Source organism: Pseudophryne corroboree, chromosome 3 (assembly GCF_028390025.1).
Source record: "Pseudophryne corroboree isolate aPseCor3 chromosome 3, aPseCor3.hap2, whole genome shotgun sequence".
In the NCBI taxonomy this organism is placed as follows: domain Eukaryota; kingdom Metazoa; phylum Chordata; class Amphibia; order Anura; family Myobatrachidae; genus Pseudophryne; species Pseudophryne corroboree.
In genome coordinates, this window is record NC_086446.1 from 515,199,133 (window position 1) to 515,219,693 (window position 20,561).

A 20,561-nucleotide genomic window follows, 5' to 3' on the forward strand; every position below is an offset into this window, starting at 1 on the left:
CGAGTTAGAGACAGAGCTATTAGGAGGTTGTGGAAAAACTAAGTATTGAAATTCAGTTAATGTCCAAAGTAACATGTATCCAATTTTTTTTTTTTCACAGTATTTTCATCCATTTCTTTACAACGGGCATTTTTTTTTTGGTCTTTTGAAACTTTCGAACCCTCCAACGAAGGTAAACTATATACAAGTGCTTTTTAAAAGTACAATGTGAAACATTGTTTTTGCATTCATTTTTTAACTATCTACAGATATCTGTAGAAAGGAAGGGTAGGGAGGGAGTAGCAAGATGGGGAACATATGGAGCAGTGAGACGGGGAAAGGAAGGTGCAGCAAGTCGGGGAGGGACAAGCGAGATGGTAACCGGCACATATAATGAATGTGAAGAGTAGAGCGAAAAGACTCAAAAGTTAAGTTTATACTGATGTGCAGTTTTAAAATTAAGCCATTAAAATAAGCTCTTTTACCTCCTTCCCCTCCATACTCCAAACATGACTCAGTGTTAGGATAGCACGTTCTGGACTGAAGCTTCCAGACTTTGAATTTTTGGTTTAATTTTTACTTATTAATTTTCAACCATAGCCCTTCCCAGCTTATTAAGAATCATGGGTCTGTGTTGGCTGCTACAGTCAGCAAAGGCTTATCGGTGCTTATACAAGAAGCCCCGCTATAGACCTTCATCAGCTTAAGCTAATTCCAGCCTTAGCTGAGGGGGCAGGACAGAGCTTAGAGAAGCCCCGTCATTGACTCTGGATCCCGGCAGCAGGTAACAGCGGGTGTAAGCTCACCCTGCCCTGCTCAGTGTGCCTGTTTTTTTCTATTGCATGCTCTCCCCAGACCCCCGCTGTGTACTGTGTTGGGGGGGGGGGGGGGGGGATTACTTATACTGCTGCCCTGCACATCCCCACTGTGAGCAGGCGGTCAACTCCCGCTCACCGCCGCTGCTCCCAGCCCCTCGCTCTGTCAGTGAGGTCACTAAGGCAAGGCCATTGATGATCTCTTCAGAGCAATACGGCTGGTGTTTGTTTTCACTAAGACATTGGGGTAAATTTACTAAGATTCGTAATTTCCAGAATCATGTCCAAGTTCAATCACGAATGACATCGACAGTGTAAAATTGCAACTTTTTGAATTGATTCCGACTAATTTACTAAGCTGTCGTATTCGTATTTTTCGTTTCTTCCGATGTCGATGTCATTCGTGCTTTTCTGCTGTAGATTGCGGCCGCGTTTGCTGTTTCGCGGCCGCGTTTATGGGTTTTTTTACGACTGCGTCACATGTCTGTTACGGCAGTGATTTAGAAATTGCTGCCGCGTTTTTAGTCCTAAGTTTCGTTTTCGTCACGCGGCCGTGATTGGTTGTATTCGTGAAGGAGGAGTGTCTGTGCATATTACTATAAAACCGCCCCAAACACACCGCACCTCGTGGGTTTAGCTAGTGGAGAGGAGAGAGGAAGGTGTATTTGGAGTTGGTGAGTTTGGTGGAGTTTTTGGTGGATTTGGAGAGGAGTTTGGTGATTGTTGAGTGCTGTACTGTGTGTGTAAGTAGTCTTGTCATATTTGTAGTATTGTTTTTTCACAGTTTGTCTACTTTTTTGTCCTTGTTTTTTTTTTACAGTCTTTTGTCATTGTTTGTGAGTGAGTGAGTGAGCGTGTGTGTTGGCTGTGTGGTGTGTAGTAGTAGGAGTAGTGGAGGAGTGTGTTTTGTGTTTTGATTTTTCAGTGTTTTTTGTTGTTTGTCATGTCAGACTCAGAGGTCAGTGTGGTGGCGGAGGTTAGTGAGGTGGAGGCTGGTAGTGAGGTGGAGGCTGGTAGTGAGGTGGAGGCTGTTAGTGAGGTGGAGGGGGGTAGTGAGAGGGAGGAGGTTAGTGGGGAGGAGGAGAAGGGGGTGCCTGTTGCTGTATTTTCCAGTGATAGTGATGGTGTTGTGGCTCCGCAGCCACGCACCACTACCAAGACTGGCAGGAATATAAAGTTCAGCTATGCTGAAAACATGGCTTTGGTGCGTGAGCTGATGAAGCACCATCGCCAATTGTTTGGTCAGGATGCTGGCAAGGTGTCCTCCCGCAGGAAGTCTGTCCTGTGGGGGCAAGTAATACTTGCCGTGAATAGTGAGGGTGTGGTGAGGCGGACTGAGGACACGTGCCGCAAGAGGTTTTATGATATTAAGCGGCGTGTCAAGGCCAAGATGGCCAAAGAGGCCAAATCTGCAAGAAAAACCGGAGGTGGCCCCCCTTTCCGGGCCACCTATCGGGACTGGGAGGAGCCTGTGCGGGCATTGATTCCTGCCGAAGTGGTGTCTGCTACTCATGTCCGGGATTCGGACCGACCCACGCAGGATGGTAAGTTTGATGTGTTATATTTTTATTTAAATGTCCTCTAAATGTTGTAAATGTCATTTTTAAAGGGTAAAGGATGCATAAATTGTGTTTCACATATTGCAGGCCTATGCACCCTTAAGGTGTGTTTGTGTTTAGAATGTGCTTTTTTCACCTTGCATTGGCTGTTTGGTAAATTTAATATTGCGCAAAAACATGTGCAATGGCTTTTTAATTTTTTACAAAAAATGTTTGTTTTTTTGACGATATTGCTTGGACATCTGTGTTGTCTGCTTATTTTAAAAAGATTTTTGTATTTATTTACTTCTGAAAAACGGTGCAATTATTTCAACATTAAATTTGAGAAACATTTGCAAGTAGTCAATCTCTGCAATATCTGAGGCATAATTCTAAAATGTAACAGATTTATTGTGTGCAACATCATGTACATTTGGATATACACCACAAAATAATGATGCTTGAAGCTCTTAATCAGAAATTATTTGTTTATCCAATACATAATAGATGGTTACAGTACAATAAGGCTTTGCAGGGGTTTTTTTTACACAAAGCATGGTAATAATGTTTGGTACACTTTTTCAACAGTCCCACAGACCAGCCGGCCAGACAGGCCTCAGACAAGTCAGGATGAGGCTGGGATTGCAGGTAAGACTTCAGTGTAGTCACATATTCTGCAAACACATAGAAGTACAAAATATTAATGTTTATATTTTCACATAGGTTCTGCTTCTGGAAGCCGACCTCCTGTAAGGCGCCCATCACAGGGCTTGGGCCACTTACCCAGGAGGCCAAGTAAGACACGGCGTCTTGGCTCGGAATCTGCGGCTCCATCATCCCCACCCAGGCGACGACTTTCGGCAGTGTCACCCCAGCCACCACTGGCACTATTGGCGAGTTCGCAGAGTGATGAGCCCCGATCCCCTCAGTTATCTGGTGAGTAAAAACAGAAATTAAACACATAGGCAATAATATACACAGTACAGTTAATATGTTGTTAGTTGGTTTTGAGATTACATGTTTTCCAGAACAAGCAATGTGATGTTACGTCTTCAATTGCTAAAGGTGAAAAAAATTTTTTTTATAAGGTCTTAGTGGATGTTCTCGCCAACATCATTTTTAATAAATATCAGAATTTTTGAAAAATTTGCCCCACACACGTGCACATTTAAATAAAATAACAATAAAATTCCAAAAAAAAAAAAGCATCCACAACATTATAGTGTTCACACATCTCCCCTGTCCAGTATGTAGATGGCTTACTTGCTCCGCTCCTCTGGACTATCCAGGTAAGTAGTCTATATCGTGGTCAGGGGAGGGAATCTAACAGTGTAATGCTGTGGAGGGGAGTTAGTTAGGTGAGGATTATGCAAATCTGTCTATGTGGCCGCCTGTGTTGGTATATATGTTTTTGAGCATAAAAAACATTATAAGTTTATAAAATCAACGCCAAAAAGTAAAAAAATGGAGTATTATGAATGTAGTAATGTGTAGAAGTAGCCTTGCTAAAAATTTACAAATAAACATTGCATGTTGGCCACCCCATACAGAGCCCAGCTTGATGGCCGACGTGGACCAGCAGGGACAAGACCAACAGGCAACCATCACACTGCAACTTACACCTGTTGACCCAAGCCAGCCAATACAGCTGCAGGATATCCCCCAAGCCTCCATCAGTCCACAACTGGCACAAGCTCCGCCCCCAAGCCAAATACCAGATGATTTTTGGGCCAGTTGGACAAGCCAACAGGCCCAAAGCAATGCCAGCCTGACCGCACATACACAACACCTTGCCAGTCTGCCCCATCATCTACCGCGTATTAGTCGCAACTCGGGCAGACTGATTGTACAAGTAGGGCGAATGGCAACCTCAATGGAGCAAATAAGGGCTGACAACAGCCAAATGCTTGCTCATTTATCGCGCATAGTAGATGAGCAACAGCGCCATCAGCAGGCACTCGTTCAGCTCATTCAGCACAACCAAGTGGTGAATGAGTCGTTATCCAGGATTGTAGCCAGCCACACTGCAACCAACACTCAGCTGATTGCAAGCCTTAATAATTTGAGCAGCAATATTTCATTGATGGGAGCTCACCAAGTAACCTCCAGCTCGGGGACCACGACCCCTATCCAAACGCCAGTAACCTCCCCTGTTCGGCGTTCCTCCAGAGCACGTGCCAGTGAGCCAGCACAAAGCTCAGCACCCAGCACACACAAGCGGAAAAAATAACCCCAATGTGATTGGCAAAATAAAAATTTGTATTTGACAAACACACAACTTCCTGTGTCCGTCTCAAACATTGTCGAAGCTGCTCTGTATGTATGTATGTTTTTCATGGGTAATGACTGAAAATTTATTTTTAGCATAAACTAAGTACAATGGACACACCACTATAAACTACAAACAGTAAGTAACAAAACACACAATAGAAAGTAGTGCAAAGTGTTTAGTCAAGGATAATTACAGCCTAATAAAACTGACCTGAAAAATAGCGCAGGATCACTTCTTGCCGTACCTGCCTCCCTACATATGTACTCACACTGTCACCAGATGGGTCTAACTCCTCTGCTTGCCGACTGCTTTCTCCCTCATCATGTGCCAGATGTTGGGTTAAACACAGATTATGGAGAAAACAGCAGCAGAACACAATTCTAGTCACCTTTGAGGGACTATACAACAAAAGGCCAGCAGATTTATCCAGACACCGAAACCGTGACTTCAGCACACCAAAACATCTTTCTATCACATTCCGCGTAGCCTTATGTGCATGATTGTAACTGTGTTCAGCAGGAGAATCAGGTTGGGACAATGGAGTAAGGAGCCAAGAGTAGCAGCCGTAACCCCCATCACCTGAAAAACAGATATAGTCCACATTAGTACATATGTTAGATTATTCTTTCACCTAATCATAACTCGAGTTTGTGGATAAAAGACATACACACAAAACATTTTAAACATACCCAACAGCCAGCCATCAGGCATTTGTCCGGCCTCAAATTTATCGAAGAGCGATGACTGACTGAGGATGAAGGAGTCATGGCAGCCACCAGGGTAACCTGCAACAACACTCATAATTTTTAAGTTTGCATCACAGACCACCTGGACATTAGTTGATTGGGACAGATGTCTATTAGTATATATATATTGGCGGCCCTTAGGTGATCTCAGCTGAACGTGTGTGCAATCTATGGCCCCCAGCACATTGGGCATGCCAGCAAGCTCATAGAAAGCTACCCTGACAGCACTCCACTCCGACTCCTCGGTAGGGAAGCAGATTGAGGCATTAATGTGTGGCTCCAACACATCCAAAACCTGAGTGGACATTAAAGAAGCTAAGGTGAGTGTCATGTTAGGTATTCTCTACAATACTGTGTTGTTTGAACTTACAGAAGCAACACTTAGACATAACCGCCTATGTATTTTTAGACTCACCTGCATCAAATATCTGGAAAAGGTGGGCTGTGAGATACCAATGACGTCGCCTGCCACAGCCTTGAAGCTCCCAGTAGCCATAAAGTGTAACACAGCCAGGAGTTTGTGTAGGCCTGAGACAGAGCGAGAGCGTGCTGTCTCAGGGTCTATGCCCAGTTTGACAAGGTCATACAGGTGGAAAATGTTGTTTCTATTTAGGCGGAACATCTGTATGACCCTATCATCGGACAATGCATTTAAGTTTAAACGCCCTCTAAAAAAACGAGGCTGGCGCAGCCTCCGCGGTACCTGGACAACCTGTTGACCATGTTCACTTACCTGGGCCTGATTCCTGGAAGCCTCATGGAGCAGTCTAAGGTATCCCACAGCAAACAAAAAATCATTGCCACACACCACAGCCGCCATTTCAGAGTGAGAGAAGTTCAAAATGTGCCTGGAACACTTTTATAGGGCCAAACATTCAGGTGTGAGTAATGGATAATTGAGTACACATGTAAACACGCTTTTCAAATGCTGGCGCGTTTTTTTTTAGGAAAAAATTACGATTTGTAATTTTTCGCGGCCGCGAATGCATTTTCACGGCAGCAATTACAATTACGAATGGTTAGTAAATGACCGAGATTCATATCTAAACAGGCGTAATTTGACCGATGGTGTATTCATTCGTAATTTTTTACTTGGACTTGCAAAAAATTACGAATGCCCTCATCTCTGCCGTGATTAGTGTTTAGTAAATTACCGAGATGACACTTTGAAGAAAAAACGGCATCTCGGTCAAAATCGGGAGCTTAGTAAATTTCCCCCATTGTTTGCTAACAGACAAAGGGCAACTGGGTGATTCCTTATTCAGATTCTCTTTATAAGCAGTGGACCCGTCTATACCCCATGATACTAAACAAAACCCCAGTATCCTCAACGGACTACGAGAAAAGGATTTAACGGTAGGTAATTAAAATTTAAACATTTCCATATTTTGTTTTCACAGGGTGAGAATGTCTATGGAGCGAAATTCACCGTTTGTGATTGAGTTTCTTGAATGCTATCGTCAACAAAGTTGTCTATGGAACGTGCACAGCAAAGATTACTCTAATCGTCAAAAAAAAAAACCAGGCAATTAAATGCCTTGTGGAATTGAGTCAAAAATATAAAGCCGAAGCGAATGAATATTGGGTCCGAAAAAAAAATCAACATTTTAGAACTGTCTTCAAAAAAGAATTTAATAAAGTTCAAAATTCCAAAAGATCTCGAGCTGGCACATATGACATATATTATCCGACACTCTGGTATGTTTCCACCATCTCATTGGAATAAATATGTGTTGTTTTTTTCTCCTCCATGGGTTCAAAATCTATTGTGAATTTTTCAGGGTAAAATTATTTAAAATAACAACTTTGTTTACCAAGGTCTCCACATGGTTATTGTTAGGGATATGGATGGTGGAGGCCAGGATCAGGCAAAGAGCAGCAAAGCTTCTGAGCCTACCAGGATGCACTGGGCAACTCTCCCCTCATCAGCTGCTAGATAATAGACTTCCTCCCATAGTCCCATTTTTACATGCTCATCACTCATTCAATTTTCTTTTTCTCCTTGTCTTTCTTGATTCTCCTTGAATCTCCTTCTTCTTTACCAATCTCTGATTAGTTGGTTTTTCCCTGGATGGGTCGGCCGTCTCCTGGTCTTGGTAGGCATTGTTTTCTTTTTTATCTGTGTTATTGTTTATGTTTTTATGTTGTTCCTCATGTGGATGGATGCTCTTTCAGGTCCACTTTTTTTGCTAATTCAGACCTACCATCGACCTTTTCTGTCTAGTACATTGTTTTGGAACGGCCTATTTCTGTATATGTTTTCTGTTAATTTTTTTTTTTTTTTTGAGGTATTGGCGGACATTTATAACTTTGCTATATTTCTGGTATGCTATACTGTGCGATTCCTTCTTCACTGCATATGACTCTAATTTCTGTTTTTACTGCACACTGATTAACAATGCGAACCTCAATAAAATATATGTTGGGGAAAAAAAGAATTGTTGGCAGAGTGTTGCGGTGTCGAATAGGGATGTCCACACAACAGCACTTAACCAAGGTGATTGGTTTATTCATATAACAGAGATAACAGCCTGTAGACTATAGAAGATGTTCTGCAGCAGCAGCAGGAACTCACAGTATACATGTGAAGCAGTACAGCGGTAACACAGCGTCTCAGTACACACAGGATCTGGCTGTATACACGCAGGGGAGCAGCTGCAGGGTAGACAAGGTCACACACTGGGGAGAGCAGAAGCAGCACGTCATGGCAGTTGTCTCTCCGAGGAAGAACTCTCTCAGACTGTGCACTAAGCACCTTCTACTGCACTGAGCTAACACTAGGAGGGAAAACACTAGAGCAGGGAAGCTGTCTCTAGTGCTGGGAACAGAGAGACCACAGAGTGATCCACTGTTTAACAAGAATAAGCCATCATGCATATATATGAGCTAGAAATAGTTAAAAGCTCTAGCTCTAGATCATCTATTGTGCCAACATGCTAATAAGTTAGTGTGGATTGTCGCATGAAACATTCACACAGCCCATTTACTCTATGTCAGTATGCAACCGTAATCGCACTCAAAGATATTCAGATATTTTGGGGCAATTTCAGCCATACATGTAATCATTCTCTGTGATTGGCACTCCTCTATGATGCTCAGACCATTCACAACAGAGATTTAATGCAGATAGAAGTTGGATATGGAGTTAATAAGCCTATGTCCACATACGTCCACAAATATATACATAACATAATGTCAAGTTCTTATTGTATAATGCTGGGTACACACTAGTCAATTGATCTGCAGATATATCTAAAGCCGGATCCGATCCGTCGGGGACTGAACTGGGCGGGCATTTACACAAGCCCAACCAGTTGAGCTGTCAGTCACCATCGGCTGCTGCCTCTTGTGTACGGGTGGTCGGCTGACCATCCGTACACACACACACCGACGTGCCAATATATCAAATGATCTGTGAACGACCTATTGCTCGTACACACTGGCCGACGGACCCGTGATATATCTGCCAGTGTGTACGCAACTTTAAGTCCTATCTGTACAATCCTGAAAGTCTCCAGGGCTCTTGACTTGCAGGCAACCAGTGATGCTACAGTATCAGTGCCATTGACTGCAGGAACAGCTCCATCAATAGCGATCTTCACTTTCAAAAGGACTCAGTGCTTTATATACAGTAATACTCCCCCACCCTGTAAAATCATCCTATATACTGTATGACACTCCCCCACTCTGTAAAGGAATCCCGCTATTTAAATGAGATAGTCAAAATCACCCATAGCCAAAAACGCATACACACAAAATCACTGGTAAAGATAATCAAAATCGTCTGTCAGTTCAAGGTAAATCGCTCAGTCAAAATGGCTCCGTGTGTACGGACCTTAAGAGACAAGGAGCAGGGTTGCCGTGGCAGCCCAACTGTTATCGGATTGCACTGTGTATAATGTGAGTGTAACCTATTGGGTGGTAAGCCCGCTCATGTAATGTACATTTTTTAATACGTTCTAATAAAAGGATGTAGCACTGACTGCTCCCCTCTCTGCAATCCTGTTGCAGAGAGAGGATCATCTCCACTATAGCACCTGGGACATTCCAGCCCAGCACCCTCAAATATTTAGACTCCCACACGATTGCAGACTCCCATATGTTACCCGACCCACACCGCAATTGCAGACTCCCATGTTACCCGGTCACCCCACGATTACAGACTCCCGCATGTTACCCGGCCCCCTGTGATTGCAGATTCCCGTACGTTACCCAGCACCCCCTGCAACTAGAGTCCCACATGTTACCAAATCCCCCACGATTGCAGACTCCAACATGTTACCCAATTTATAGACGATAAGTGCCACAAATATACTGGAGCATTTATTGGACAGCCTGCTTTTCATGACTGCTGGACATTACTGTAGTAATGGAAGTTCTTCTAACATATATGATATTGCACCATTTATTCGTTTTTTTTTTACGTGGCTTATTATTGTAGCCCTGTGGTTATAAACGGGCTAATGATGCTAGCAATGTTCACACTATATATGCACATTAAAAATGTATGTGGGACTGTTAAATGCTGTATAATTTACTGGGAAGCCCCCTTAGGGTGGAGGTGTCAGGGCACATGGTAGTAGTGAGGAAGTTTCTAGTGACTGCATGCGGGGAGAAGGAGAGTCCGGTGGGGACAGTTGGGGGAAGCGGTTGGACTGGTGGAGGAAGTCAGAGGTCAGTGATTCCCCCAGAGAGAGCCCGGTGGGAGAGCAGCTGAGGAGAGATTGAGGGTTCCCAAGCGCAGCTACTATCGGAGGGACTGAGAGACAGCGGGAGCGAAGGTGCCTGCTGACTTACCCGGCGGCGGGTGGCTGTACAGTACTGAAGGACCGGAGAGCGGAGCTTTTGAGACCAGCAGCACTGAATGGTGCGGCAGAGCGGTTATTGTAACTCCCTCTGACTGCAGGGTAGCCGAGGTCCCTAGCAACGCAGCAGACCGGGAGCCCTTCCAGCGGTAGAGACAAAGGAAGTGATGGTGGTTCAGGTTAGCATACCCAAAGGCTCCAGTTAGTGCTTCCTGGTGAGGGGTGAAGCCGCAGCGCTAGACAGACAGACAGCTGCGCCCTCCGAGGAGGAGTCAGGGGAGTGACAGATGCATGTGCAGTGAAACTAGAGAGGAGCTGTAAGTGTGAAGAATCATTCCCCACCAGCACACTTAGCCCATTAATCTATATGCATTCGGACACACAGCCACAATTTGATAACCCATCACTGGGCAGCATTCAGTAAAAAAAACTGAGCACCAATGCTTGCCTGCCAAAGCATATATATAGCTATAAGACATATCTGAGGTAACATGAAATAACTGTTGCAATGAGACTGAACTGCTATCATTAAGGGAAAACAGCTAGCATCCCAGGAGAAGGATAGTGGAAGTATGTTACATACAGTACATTAATGCGATTGTGTACAAGAGAGCATAGAGGTGTGGACAGCTGCCGGCAATAGTGACTGTATATATCTATGTGAAGCAGTAACATAAGAGCAAGGAATTGTTTGTAAAACGTAGAATGGACACACTGCTCAATTTATAAGAGTGATAAATCCAGTCAGTTAATGGAGTGAGTGAATGTTAATGAGAAATGTTCCCAAAGGAATGGCAAGGTAGTGCCACCCCCAAGATCGAAGTATATTCAGGGAGTTGTACGTATACAAAGAAGAGATCCATACACTGTTCGTCAGTTATGGGCATATAAGGGAAACCTAGCCAGAGAGCAATTACACTGTATCAAATTTAAGGGTTCACCCAGAGACCATTAATGCAACACAAATGCAGAATGTATTAAGTTGACCACCAATAATAGCAATATTAGAGACATAGTATCTGACTATAATTACAACTATCTATGAAGTGCTTATGCTAGGAAGCTGCCGGAGCTAATTCAAGAGGAAAGAGTTATATTCGCTGAAAAGCTAGTGAGTCCGGAATGTAAATTTGTAGGACTATTATATATCTATAGTACAAAGAATACAGAAACTGTGGTTCGATAAAAAGTGACATAACAGGAAGGGAGAGGAAAAGGATCCGGATCTGGAACCTGAGGATTATAAATATTTCATAAGACTTAAGAGGAATCTCAGTGATATCGGAATTGTTATATGGGATTAATTGAACTCCGTCAAAGCACTACTAACATACATTGCTCAAGGGCCGCAATTGCGCAATTATTTTTCCTGAGAGTACCCGGGTCACTCATTAACTAATATAAAGGTTTTTTTTGTATTGCATGCATATATTTTTATTGTATAGGCACCTTAGATAAGGGGGAGGGATTCCTTGAAATTCTATATTCTATATGTTTGCATAGTTTGTCGTATGTTAACTGCAACTGTGATATTGATGTATTAAAACCCAGATAGTTGTTATACTTATCATAGTTGTCGCTTGTACTCAAATCCATGGGACCCGAAAGAGGAAGAATCATCATAGGAAATACACATCTTAAATAGGTAACATTGTATTTACACATATACTTAATATAGGCTTACCCAAGCGGGCCTATAGATATTATTCTAGCTTGGGTGGAGGCACTTATGTACTGATAGCCCCTGGGTGGTGAAAGAGGGGTTACATTATTATTTTTCTCTAACGTCCTAGTGGATGCTGGGGACTCCGTCAGGACCATGGGGATTAGCGGCTCCGCAGGAGACAGGGCACAAAAAGTAAGCTTTTAGGATCACATGGTGTGTACTGGCTCCTCCCCCTATGACCCTCCTCCAAGCCTCAGTTAGGTTTTTGTGCCCGTCCGAGCAGGGTGCAATCTAGGTGGCTCTCTTAAAGAGTTGCTTAGAAAAAGTTTTTAGGTTCTTTATTTTCAGTGAGTCCTGCTGGCAACAGGCTCACTGCATCGAGGGACTTAGGGGAGAGAAGTGAACTCACCTGCGTGCAGGATGGATTGGCTTCTTAGGCTACTGGACACCATTAGCTCCAGAGGGAGTCGGAACACAGGTCTCGCCCTGGGGTTCGTCCCAGAGCCGCGCCGCCGACCCCCCTTGCAGATGCTGAAGATTGAAGAGGTCCGGAACCAGGCGGCAGAAGACTTTCAGTCTTCATCAGGTAGCGCACAGCACTGCAGCTGTGCGCCATTGTTGTCAGCACACTTCACACAGCGGTCACGGAGGGTGCAGGGCGCGGGGGGGGGGCGCCCTGGGCAGCAATGTATAATACCTGTATGGCGAAAAATACATCACATATAGCCCTTGAGGCTATATGGATGTATTTAACCCCTGCCAGATATCACAAACTCCGGAGAAGAAGCCCGCCGAAAAGGGGGCGGGGCCTATTCTCCTCAGCACACAGCGCCATTTTCCCTCACAGAAATGCTGGTGGGAAGGCTCCCATGCTCTCCCCTGCACTGCACTACAGAAACAGGGTTAAAACAGAGAGGGGGGGCACTGATTTGGCGATATGAATATATATTAAATGCTATAAGGGAGGAACACTTATATAAAGGTTGTCCCTATATAATTATAGCGTTTTGGTGTGTGCTGGCAAACTCTCCCTCTGTCTCCCCAAAGGGCTAGTGGGTCCTGTCCTCTATCAGAGCATTCCCTATGTGTGTGCTGTATGTCAGTACGTGTGTGTCGACATGTATGAGGAAAATGTTGGTGAGGAGGCGGAGCAAATTGCCTGTAATGGTGATGTCACTCTCTAGGGAGTCGACACCGGAATGGATGGCTTATTTATGGAATTACGTGATAATGTCAACACGCTGCAAGCCGGTTGACGACATGAGACGGCCGGCGAACAAATTAGTACCTGTCCAGGCGTCTCAAACACTGTCAGGGGCTGTAAAACGCCCATTTACCTCAGTCGGTCGACACAGACCCAGACACTGATTTCAGTGTCGACGGTGAAGAAACAAACGTATTTTCCTTTAGGGCCACACGTTAAGGGCAATGAAGGAGGTGTTACATATTTCTGATACTACAAGTACCACAAAAAAGGGTATTATGTGGGATGTGAAAAAACTACCTGTAGTTTTTCCTGAATCAGATAAATTAAATGAAGTGTGTGATGATGCGTGGGTTTCCCCCGATAGAAAATTATTGGCGGTATACCCTTTCCCGCCAGAAGTTAGGGCGCGTTGGGAAACACCCCTTAGGGTGGATAAGGCGCTCACATGCTTATCAGAACAAGTGGCGGTACCATCTACAGATAGGGCCGTACTTAAGGAGCCAGCTGATAGGAGGCTGGAAAATATCCTAAAAAGTATACACACACATGCTGGTGTTATACTGCGACCAGCGATCGCCTCAGCCTGGATGTGCAGAGCTGAGGTGGCTTGGTCGGATTCCCTGACTAAAAATATTGATACCCTTGACAGGGACAGTATTTTATTGACTATAGAGCATTTAAAGGATGCATTTCTATATATGCGAGATGCGCAGAGGGATATTTGCACTCTGGCATCAAGAGTAAATGCGATGTCCATATCTGCAAGAAGATGTTTATGGACACGACAGTGGTCAGGTGATTCAGATTCCAAACGGCACAAAGATGTATTGCCGTATAAAGGGGAGGAGTTATTTGGGGTCGGTCCATGGGACCTGGTGGTCACGGCAACTGCTGGAAAATCCACCGTTTTTTACCCTAAGTCACATCTCTGCAGAAAAAGACACCGTCTTTTCAGCCTCAGTCCTTTCGTCCCTATAAGAGTCATATCTGCCCAGGGATAGAGGAAAGGGAAGAAGACTGCAGCAGGCAGCCCATTCCCAGGAACAGAAGCCCTCCAACGCTTCTACCAAGTTCTCAGCATGACGCTGGGACCGTACAGGACCCCTGGATCCTACAAGTAGTATCCAAGGGGTACAGATTGGAATGTCGAGACGTTTCCCCCTCGCAGGTTCCTGTAGTCTGCTGTACCAATGTCTCCCTCCGACAGGGAGGCAGTATTGAAAACAATTCACAAGCTGTATTCCCAGCAGGTGATAATCAAAGTACCCCTCCTACAACAAGGAAAGGGGTATTATTCCACACTATATGGTGGTACTGAAGCCAGAAGGCTAGGTGAGACCTATTCTAAATCTGAAATATTTGAACACTTACAAAAGTTCAAATCCAGATGGAGTCACTCAGAGCAGTGATAGCGAACCGGGAAGAAGGGGACTATATGGTGTCCCGGGACATCAGGGATGCTTACCTCCATGTCCCAAAAATTTGCCTTTCTCACCGAGGGTACCTCAGGTTCGTGGTACAGAACTGTCACTATCAGTTTCAGACGATGCCGTTGGATTGTCCAAGGCACCCCGGGTCCTTACCAAGGTAATGACCGAAATGAGGATTCGTCTTCAAAGAAAATGGACGACTTCCTGATAAGAACAAGGTCCAGAGAACAGTTGGAGGTCGGAGTAGCACTATCTCAAGTAGTTCTACGACAACACGGGTGGATTCTAAATATTCCAAAACCGCAGTTGTTCCGACGACACGTCTGCTGGTCCTAGGGATGATTCTGGACACAGTCCAGAAAAAGGTGTTTCTCCCAGAGGAGAAAGCCAGGGAGTTATCCGAGCTAATCGGGATCCTCCTAAAACCAGGAAAAGTGTCAGTGCATCATTGCACAAGAGTCCTGGTAAAAATGGTGGCTTATTACGAAGCGATTCCATTCGGCAGATTTCACGCAAGAACTCTTCAGTGGGATCTGCTGGACAAATGGTCCGGATCGCATCTTCAGATGCATCAGCGGATAACCCTATATCCAAGGACAAGGGTGTCTCTCCTGTGGTGATTACAGAGTGCTCATCTTCTAGAGGGCCGCAGATTCGGCATTTAGGATTGGGTGCTGGTGACCACGGAGGCCAGCCTGAGAGGCTGGAGAGCAGTCACACAGGGAAAAAATTTCCAGGGAGTGTGATCAAGTCTGGAGAATTCTCTCCACATAAATATACTGGAGCTAAGAGCAAATTTATAATGCTCTAAACTTAGCAAGACCTCTGCTTCAAGGTCAGCCGGTATTGATCCAGTGGGATAACATCACGGCAGTCGCCCACGTAAACAGAAAGGGCGGCACAAGAAGCAGGAGGGCAGTGGCAAAACTGCAAGGATTTTTCGCTAGGCGGAAAATCATGTGATAGCACTGTCAGCAGTGTTCATTCCGGGAGTGGACGACTGGGAAGCAGACTTCCTCAGCAGGCACGACCTCCACCCGGGAGAGTGGGAACTTCATCGGGAAGTTTTCCGCATGATTGTGAACCGTTGGGAAAGACCAAAGGTGGACATGATGGCATCCCGCCCGAACAAAAAACGGGACAGGTATTGCGCCAGGTCACGAGACCTTCAGGCGATAGCTGTGGATGTCCTGGTAACACCGCGGGTGTAACAGTCGGTGTATGTGTTCCCTCCTCTGCTTCTCATAACCAAGGTATTGAGAATTATAAGACGTAGAGGAGTAAGAACTATACTCGTGGCTCCGGATTGGCCAAGAGGGACTTGGTACCCGGAATTTCAAGAGATGCTCACAGAGGACTAATGGCCTCGGGAGCTAAGAAGGGACTTGCTTCAGCAAGTACCATGTCTGTTCCAAGACTTACCGCGGCTGCGTTTGACGGCATGGCGGTTGAACGCCGGATCCTAAGGGAAAAGGCATTCCGGAAGAGGTCATACCTACCCTGGTCAAAGCCAGGAAGGAGGTGACCGCACAACGTTATCACCACATGTGGTGAAAATATGTTGCGTGGGTGAGGCCAGGAAGGCCCCACGAAGAAATTTCAACTAGGTCGATTTCTGCACTTCCTGCAAACAGGAGTGTCTATGAGCCTCAAATTGGGGTCCATTAAGGTTCAAGTTTCGGCCCTGTAGATTTTCTTCCAGAAAGAATTGGCTTCAGTTCCTGAAGTCCAGACATTTGTCAAGGGAGTATTGCATATACAGCCCCTTTTGTGCCTCCAGTGGCACCGTGGGATCTCAACGTAGTGTTGGGATTCCTCAAATCATATTGGTTTGAACCGCTCAAATCTGTGGATTTGAAATATCTCACATGGAAAGTGACCATGCTGTTGGCCCTGGCCTCGGCCAGGCGAGTGTTAGAATTGGCGGCTTTGTCTTACAAAAGCCCATATTTGATTTTCCATTCGGACAGGGCAGAACTGCGGACTCGTCCCCAGTTTCTTCCTAAGGTGGTGTCAGCGTTTCACCTGAAACAACCTATTGTGGTGCCTGCGGCTACTAGGGACTTGGAGGACTCCAAGTTGCTAGACGTTGTCAGGGCCCTGAAAATATATATATATAATTCCAGGACGGCTGGAGTCAGAAAGTCTGACTTGCTGTTTATATTGTATGCACCCAAAAAGCTGGGTGCTCCTGCTTCTAAGCAGACTATTGCTCGTTGGATTTGTAGTACAATTCAGCTTGCACATTCTGTGGCAGGCCTGCCACAGCCAAAATCTGTAAATACCCATTCCACAAGGAAGGTGGGCTCATCTTGGGCGGCTGCCCGAGGGGTCTCGGCTTTACAACTTTGCCGAGCAGCTACGTGGTCAGGGGGGAACACGTTTGTAAAATTCTACAAATTTGATACCCTGGCTGAGGAGGACCTGGAGTTCTCTCATTCGGTGCTGCAGAGTCATCCGCACTCTCCCGCCCGTTTGGGAGCTTTGGTATAATCCCCATGGTCCTGACGGAGTCCCCAGCATCCACTAGGACGTTAGAGAAAATAAGATTTTACTTACCGATAAATCTATTTCTCATAGTCCGTAGTGGATGCTGGGCGCCCATCCCAAGTGCGGATTGTCTGCATTACTTGTACATAATTATTGTTACAAAAATCGGGTTATTATTGTTGTGGGCCATCTTTTCAGAGGCTCCTTCGTTGTTATCATACTGTTAACTGGGTTCAGATCACAAGTTGTACGGTGTGATTGGTGTGGCTGGTATGAGTCTTACCCGGGATTCAAGATCCTTCCTTATTGTGTACGCTCGTCCGGGCACAGTACCTAACTGAGGCTTGGAGGAGGGTCATAGGGGGAGGAGCCAGTACACACCATGTGATCCTAAAAGCTTACTTTTTGTGCCCTGTCTCCTGCGGAGCCGCTAATCCCCATGGTCCTGACGGAGTCCCCAGCATCCACTACGGACTATGAGAAATAGATTTATCGGTAAGTAAAATCTTATTATTTCATTTATTTGTGTTTCTTATTTGCTTTTAATAATGTACTGTAACACTAATTGTCCAATTGGGAGCCCTTGGAGGGGATAAAAAGAGACCAGGAGAATGAACGTATCATCCTCTGATGAAACCGCCATCTTTGTGGGCGGAGAAACGCGTCAGGTGACTTATTCTCAAGTGAACCGCAGGTGGAACGCAAGAATCCGGAAGCCCGAAACCGGAAGTCGCAGCACGCGACACACATCGGCGTTTCCACCATCCCACAGCTGCTGTGACTTACATGACCGCGTGGTTAGCTACAAGCCCTCCATCCCCTGCATCAGACATCGGGACCCTGGCCACTGGGAACCAAGCAGGAGGAACAACCAGGAGGACATACGGGTCTTTCAACACAGGAGCGCTCCTGAGACTCACATATGGGTGAAGTATCGGTTACCATTTCACACACCAGCTATACCTTTCTTCAAATGGTGCATGCATGCTCTGAACTCAGTCATTAATTCAACATAAACCATTATTCAGCTGGCATTTGAATTCATGTTATGACCTCATGTGCGTATGAAAGTAAAGCAATTTATTTGAAGGAGAACTATTTCATCTATTAAGGTGCATGCAATTAAGCCTTCTGGTTCATAATTTAAATTCTGCATAATTAACAGCTTTTTTCTTTTGGACTAAAATATCAGCTGAAGGAGAACTTGTTTACTAATTCTCTATATCATCTAAGGTGCATGTAATTAAGTTTCCCATCTTTCTCTGCACAACTAACAGCTTTTTGCTTGGGACTAAAAAATCATTTAAATCTATATGTGCATGGAATCTGATTATATTTGCTGGAGGAGTATGATCACCATTTTCTAGATTAGGTACATGTGGTTAAGTGAACTCCTGAAGGATTAATGTATTAATTGAACCATCAGTCTGTGTGGAATAATTAACATTGTGCGGAATTAACAGTTTCATTGTCTGTTGGTCTTGTGGTAAATGTACCAAAATCTTTTACAATTGTGTGTATTTTAAGAATATATTTTTAATTATTAATAAATTTATAATTTGCATCAAAACAGCAGTCGGTTTTTCCATATATCTGTGCGCCTTCACCTATATTTTTTCTTGGTTGCATATTGCATATCGGGTGGATATCCAGGTCCACGTTGGGAAGGCAGCCGATTATAGGTTGTTCTTTCTTTTCTCTTTATTAAGAGAAAAAGTACAAAATAATCTAGCGCCAGACACTTTGGTTTCTATTTACACATATACTTAATATAGGCTTACCCAAGCGGGCCTATAGATATTATTCTAGCTTGGGTGGAGGCACTTATGTACTGATAGCCCCTGGGTGGTGAAAAAGGGGTTACATTTATGGAGGCACTGCTGAGATGCCATCATATCAGTGTTTTCTGTTACCAAAATAGCACAGGTAGTCAGTGTCAGGATGGAGATGGTTACTGGAGAGGATATCTCTCGCTGGTGCCGAGAGAAAGGAGTGGCCACTCACTATAGTTTTGGGCTGGCGGGGAATCTGTCCTGTTACTGATGAAGGGGTATTTAAAGTAGTAGGGCAGTTATGTGGGGTTAGTCAGCCATGTATCGTAGACAAGTGGAAGGGACAGTACGGAGAAGTATTTGCCATGCTCTTAAGCAATAAAGACTCGTTAGACAGAACTTTAATACCTAGTATGATTATATTAGAAATAGGGACGGGAAGGAAGGTACAAATACTGTGGCCGGATGGACAGAGATCGGACGATGAGGAAGCCGCCACCTCCCAGGATGAACCAGGAGCAGGGGAACCCCTTCTAGGGGGTAGTACTCTTACTCCCTGTAACGACTCGAATTCTTCGGGAAATCAGAATGTCAGTATGGAGCCGGAAGTGGACAAGGTAGTTAGTCAACTTGAGAGATGGCATTTCGAAGGGGGATATCGCAGATTGAGGATATTCTCTGGAATCACCCCCATACCGGCAGGGGAGGAAACTTACGATATGTGGAGGGAAGCTGCCACACAACACTCGGAGGAGTGGCAATGCCCGGAGCACATAAGGAAACAAAGAGTGGTGAAAAGTTTGCGAGGACCGGCCATGGGCGTGATTCAGGCTACCAGGCGTAGCAATCCCTCTGCTACATTGAGTGAATATATAGAGGCATTAGACTTTTCGTTTGGGACGTTGGAGGACGTGGGAGACCTGATGGCTCGGTTAAACAGTACCTATCAGGATCATGGAGAGACATTAACCAACTATATTTATCGAGTGGACCGGTTGATTTACAAGATCGTGGATAAGGGAGGACTTACCAAAGAGGTAGTAGACGAGAAACGCCTAAAACAGGTATTGAAAGGGGCTCTTACCAACAACCCAGTAGCCCAGAAAATAAGATGCACCATGACTACTGCCCGACCTCCTACGTTAAATGAATTAGTTAGAGAGGTTAAAGTGGAAGAAGTTCAGATAGAGGCTCGGAAGAAGTCTATCAAGAAGGTTAAAGTGGTATTGCCCACTACGGATCCTCCTCCAATGGATGAGAGACTGGGGAAGCTGATTGAGGAACAGAACAAGAAAATTGATCAGCTCATTGCCCTACAGACCAGTCAAAATCGGACCACCAGTAGGCCGGATGGCCTAGGGAGAGGAGTAAATAGGAGGGGAGACTTTTGGCCAAACTCTGAGTGTTATAGTTGTGGGCAGATGGGGCACAGGTCGTTTGAATGCCCAGAGAGTGGGTCAGAAAGGAGGGGAGGTAATTTCCCTAGTAGAGGGAGGGCCCTCTCGGGGGGAAAACGCCAACAGGAGCTCTGTGGACACCTCAGAGACTCCCCAATAATAAATGTTCGCGCTATGGGGAGTGCCCAGTGGTCGCATCATATACCGGATAGTTTGATGGGACATGCTCCTATAATCAAAGCTATGATCAATGGGCACGATTGTACCATTCTCATGGACAGTGGATCTCAAGTGTCCATAATATTTGAATCTTGATATAACACTCATCTTTCAGACATCCCCATCCAACCACTTAGTGGTCTCACCATACGGGGTTTAAGTGAGGAACGCTACCCCTATTTAGGGTATATTGTAACTCAGGTTACTTTTGAAACCGGGTTGGGT

General features: G+C 45.0%; 1 protein-coding gene and 1 long non-coding RNA gene across 2 annotated transcripts; one reads left to right on the forward strand and one right to left on the reverse strand.

Annotated features, from left to right (window-relative positions):
* The first annotated feature begins 2,843 nt into the window (after positions 1-2,843).
* On the forward strand, positions 2,844-4,610 carry LOC135057961 (uncharacterized). The gene is made up of 3 exons (XM_063963650.1): positions 2,844-2,980; positions 3,056-3,268; positions 3,883-4,610. Exon 3 carries the CDS (start codon positions 3,894-3,896, stop codon positions 4,560-4,562), a length of 669 nt encoding a protein of 222 aa, XP_063819720.1. The 5' UTR covers positions 2,844-2,980; positions 3,056-3,268; positions 3,883-3,893; the 3' UTR covers positions 4,563-4,610.
* LOC135057962 (uncharacterized) lies at positions 2,920-5,255 on the reverse strand. Its single transcript, XR_010244493.1, has 3 exons — positions 4,993-5,255; positions 3,116-3,265; positions 2,920-3,006 (listed from the first exon to the last, which is right to left on the reverse strand). It is a non-coding gene; the product is annotated as an uncharacterized LOC135057962 (long non-coding RNA).
* Between the last annotated feature and the right edge of the window lie 15,306 nt (positions 5,256-20,561).